The 3,940-nt window shown below is 43.4% G+C and overlaps 2 protein-coding genes across 4 annotated transcripts in view; one reads left to right on the top strand and one right to left on the bottom strand.

Annotated features, from left to right (window-relative positions):
• Window positions 1-227: 227 nt before the first annotated feature.
• MRPL50 (mitochondrial ribosomal protein L50) lies at window positions 228-1,019 on the top strand. Of its 2 annotated transcripts, none has more exons than XM_052700627.1 (2): window positions 228-367; window positions 498-1,019. In XM_052700627.1, exons 1-2 carry the CDS (start codon window positions 276-278, stop codon window positions 889-891), a joined length of 486 nt encoding a protein of 161 aa, XP_052556587.1. In that variant the 5' UTR covers window positions 228-275; the 3' UTR covers window positions 892-1,019. The 2 variants fall into 2 exon arrangements, with proteins under 2 accessions (XP_052556587.1, XP_052556588.1); XM_052700628.1 differs by having other exon boundaries at window positions 230-367; window positions 501-1,019.
• A 2,541-nt stretch (window positions 1,020-3,560) lies between these two features.
• Window positions 3,561-3,940, bottom strand: part of PLPPR1 (phospholipid phosphatase related 1) — a 144,101-nt gene continuing 143,721 nt past the window's right edge. For both annotated transcript variants that reach the window (XM_052700620.1, XM_052700621.1), the window contains exon 8: window positions 3,561-3,855. In XM_052700620.1, the coding sequence (XP_052556580.1) occupies window positions 3,823-3,855 (33 nt within the window). In that variant the 3' untranslated portion in view covers window positions 3,561-3,822. The remainder of the gene's footprint in view (window positions 3,856-3,940) is intronic.

The following is a 3,940-nucleotide window of genomic DNA, read 5'->3' as shown; positions in this document are numbered from 1 at the left end:
TGCCGTGTGACACAGCTTCTTTCTGACTGACTCACTTACGGCCAGGACAGATCAACGTTCGCTGCACCGAGCGTTGTTTCTCGCTCTTACAAAACACGGGAAAACGGCTCTTGTCCCGGCGCCGTGCGCCGCAGCGCAGCCCGCAGGACAAACCATGCCGAGAGCACTGGAGCGGCACTACGCCTCCCGTCAGTCACGGCGGGAGGTGGCGCTGACGTCATTTCCGGTCAAGAGTAGAACGTCATTTCCGGCCGGGTGTGAGGCTTCTTCTCAAGATGGCGGACGCCATAGGGCTGCTGGTGGTCGGACGGCGGTTGAGAATGGGGCTGGGCCGCACGCCGCTTCGGGCGCTGTGGGGCGGCCACAGGTGAGAGCTTCGGGCTGCGTCTGGGGCTGGCGGTACGGTCCGCCGTTGCAGGCAGTTGGCTCTGCTGGGAGGCATTTTTAAATGTCTAGGCACAGCTTTAGTGACTGAAAATGCTTTTCTTTAATGCCAGCAGGAAGGAGGACAAAGAAGTAGGAGAAGACAATGTAATTCCTCAAGAAAAAAAGGAACCCAGCCTGATCTGTCCCCCGCCACGCAGCAGAAAGTATTTTCCTCCAGAGGACATACAGAGCATCCTCGAGGCTCGTGTCAAGGAGATTTGTGGGCCATCACTTGCCGGCAACTGGCAGCAGACGTCTCTGAAAGACAACAGGTTGAAATATCGGCTCCTGGCTCAGCTTGCAGAAGAACTTGGTCACGCTGTGCCCAACTCACAGCTCCACCTGATGTGCAGTGCACAAGATGTCCTGACTTTCTATAGCACTCCTGTGAAGGATATGTCAAAGTTTGATGAGCTGTGTGCTGCAGAACTGCCCCCAAACTTGAAGATTGCCTGGGAGCGGTGAGACCAGGAAGCATCACTGCACTTTGGTTGGATTCTTAAGGCCAAATTGTGGAGCTGGAGCAGAACCATTTCATTGTTATATCAACCTGATATGAATATCACCAATAAAAATGCATCCATTTGTCTTCAGATTTGTTTCTTTTTATTGTATACTGAAAAAGTGGAAGTTGTACTTAATGAAATAGTGTTGTGATGCTTAACAGCTGCAGGTCTAGTGGGGGTAATTAAAGTGATGCTGCTCATAAACATCTTGTCTTTCATTCCAAGCCGTGTAATGGGATTCAATGAGTGTGTGTTGATCTGTTTTGTGATGCTGTTTAGCTCAGTCACCAAGACTAGGCCAGCAAATTCTTCAAGAAGGTGTGGGGATGTATGCTGGCATCTTCGCTGTCCCCTCCTTTTGCCTTTCTGAGAATCAAAATTGTGTTAGAAATGCTTCTAAAACCCATCACAGACATCATCTTAAAATAGAACTCCACTTGTTCTACTAAAAATTAGTATATGAACATAGTGATTGCCAGGCAGAGCAGCAGCCATCAAGGTAGCTTCTGGCATTCTTCTGTGACCTAGTTTTTGTATTCTAAGTTTTGCTGGCCCTTGTAGCAGCTATTACTCAGTGTTAATTTCTCTTTCACATACTAGAAGGAGCCAGGAGGAACAAGAAGAGTCCTGGGTACACCGGCAGTACTGGCTGGGGAGCAAGAGAGGCCACAGCCATCCAGCAGGATCACTTGGCCCTAGCATGCAGCTCAGCTACAGCTGCCAGTTGCATTACATAGGCCAGGTTTGCATGAAACTTCATGTACTCCCAAGAACTGTACATCCACTTTAAGGTGATGCAATACTGATGAAAAGCACAGCATTGCAATGTATTTATTTTAGGCAATACGTCTTTACTAGAGACTGTGGAAGCCACTGTTAGATCTCTGTACAGAAGCTGCCTAAACTTGCTGTAAATGACACACTGAGAAAGTTGTACCTCTGAATAAAAAACCCAAAAAACCCCATGGACTACATCTGCAAAAAATGAGATACAGAATATAACTGGGTTTATTTTAGTATTCATTTCCCCTGCTAGCCCTTTGGAGCATGATGAGGTGCTGCTGACTGGGCATATCAGATGGAGTATTCTTTGCTGATGATCTTCCCTAATGCCATTATCTTCCTAAGACAGCAGAACCAGCCAAGTTTATTCAGCAGTTCTTCCCCAGTTTGAGGGAATTTGGATCAAAGTTGTAGTGAAGGCCCCAGAACACTTCTTGTGATTCCTCATGGTTCTGTACGGCCCAAGTCTGATCCTGACATTCCTAAGACTGACCCAGACATCAGAAGAGTCATGAGAAAATACCTACATGGAGAAATTACTGCATGACAAGACACAAACAGACATCCCATGTTTTCTTTGTGCAGCAATATACAGAAGAGACAGAAACCACACTACTTTTTTTTTTTTTTTTTTTTTTTTTTTTTTTTCTTTTCCCATCTGTTTTGGAAAAAAATATACAAAAAAAAGCGAAGAACCAAAATGGAAATGTGAGGTAAACATTCCAGTAAAAGTACAGACAGAGGCTCCATTCTTTAAAGGATACACACAGCAATTATCACCATGCTACAAGGATGAGATGCAGGAAAAGCCTAGAAACAGTGAGACATCATGTAATGAAGCCTTTGCCCCAGCTCTCACCATGATATATGCATTCTTTTTGATCTCCCCCTGCCTCCCCAACCCCCAATTATCTCTTTATTCCTTAAAGAGTGTTGCCGAATTTTGAGATAGCTGTACAGATAGAAATTCTGCATGGCAGTATTTACAAAAATGCAGGCTGCTACTACAGACTGTGTCAGTTCAGGTATTTAAATTTTTTATTTTATTTTTTTAAACTCACCAAAGCCCCTCAGTGAAAACAACATTGTCAGGGCACAACTGGCTCAATGCTGAGGCCAATCTGAACACTCAGTAATGCCACTTCACAGAAGATGTGGCATCACCTTTCCCTTGTATCAGTGTTACCTCATAAATCTAGGATGAAGTTATGACACACTTACAGCGCAGCCTCCGCTCCACAGTGATGGCTGTATATCCCCATAGTCAGTTCCTGAAGCCAGGTTCCACTGGGAGCTTAGGCTGGGCCTAGGGGAGGATCTAGGGATATGATATAGTCAGCTCACATGCTATCAGCTACTACTATAAATTTTCATGTCCAGTCTGTCTATATTGCAGACTGGATACGCCACTTCAGTTATTCTTCAATAACTAGCACAATCACTCACACCAGAACAACCAGGCTCTGATTCAGTCAGATACTTATGCACACATCAGATCTGCCAAGTTTGGAAGCTGCACGGCTAGCTGAAGTCTGTGATGCTAAGGCTTGCTTAAGTAGCTCACTGAATCAAGGCTGGATGTTTACTACTTGTTAGTTTGGGTTAGATTTCTGATCACCATTATTTTCATCTGAGTTAAATATATGTAATTACTTCAGAGCTTACCAAGATCAGAATCTGACCTGCTGGTTGAAGCACTTTGTTATGGTAAGAAAAGGTAAAAGTGAATTTTTTCTCAAGATATATTAATTCAAAAATGAAAAAAATCCGTGTACAAATATCACATAACAACACCAACAATTCCATAGATGTAATTCCTCAGTGCACACTTTAAACAAGAAAAGGTTTTGGGTTTTTTTTTTTTTTTTTTTTTTTTTTTTTTTTCTTTTTCTATTTTGATTTTAAATTCTGGCATAATAATATTAAAGCTGACAAAAAATCAGGGCAAGCTACATCACTTCCTCATACAAAAAAATGTACAAAACATTAGCTTCTAACTAGACATAACATAATACTGATCATCACAGTCTGACACTTAGTAACTGCGTGTCTTGAAGTATCGTACTGGAGGGTAATAAAAAATAGCTTCTGCTGCCAGTCTTCCATCTCAAGTCACTTCAGTCATAGAGGCAGAGTGATTCTGCAAAGATGAAAACACAGACACATGAGCACTGGTACATGTCACTTACATATGTTGTGTGGAATGAATGAGAAGGCCCTTCACC

Source organism: Tympanuchus pallidicinctus, unplaced genomic scaffold (assembly GCF_026119805.1).
Source record: "Tympanuchus pallidicinctus isolate F22 unplaced genomic scaffold, pur_lepc_1.0 scaffold4, whole genome shotgun sequence".
In the NCBI taxonomy this organism is placed as follows: domain Eukaryota; kingdom Metazoa; phylum Chordata; class Aves; order Galliformes; family Phasianidae; genus Tympanuchus; species Tympanuchus pallidicinctus.
The sequence above is the reverse complement of the archived record's forward strand: the minus strand, read 5'-3'. Positions and strand labels throughout refer to the sequence as shown.

Bases quoted from the DNA above. Each gene is read 5' to 3' on its own strand.
- MRPL50 (XM_052700627.1), top strand. From the start codon at position 276: ATGGCGGACGCCATAGGGCTGCTGGTGGTCGGACGGCGGTTGAGAATG. The intron at 368-497 runs GTGAGAGCTTCG...CTTTAATGCCAG, and splicing joins GCGCTGTGGGGCGGCCACAG to CAGGAAGGAGGACAAAGAAG.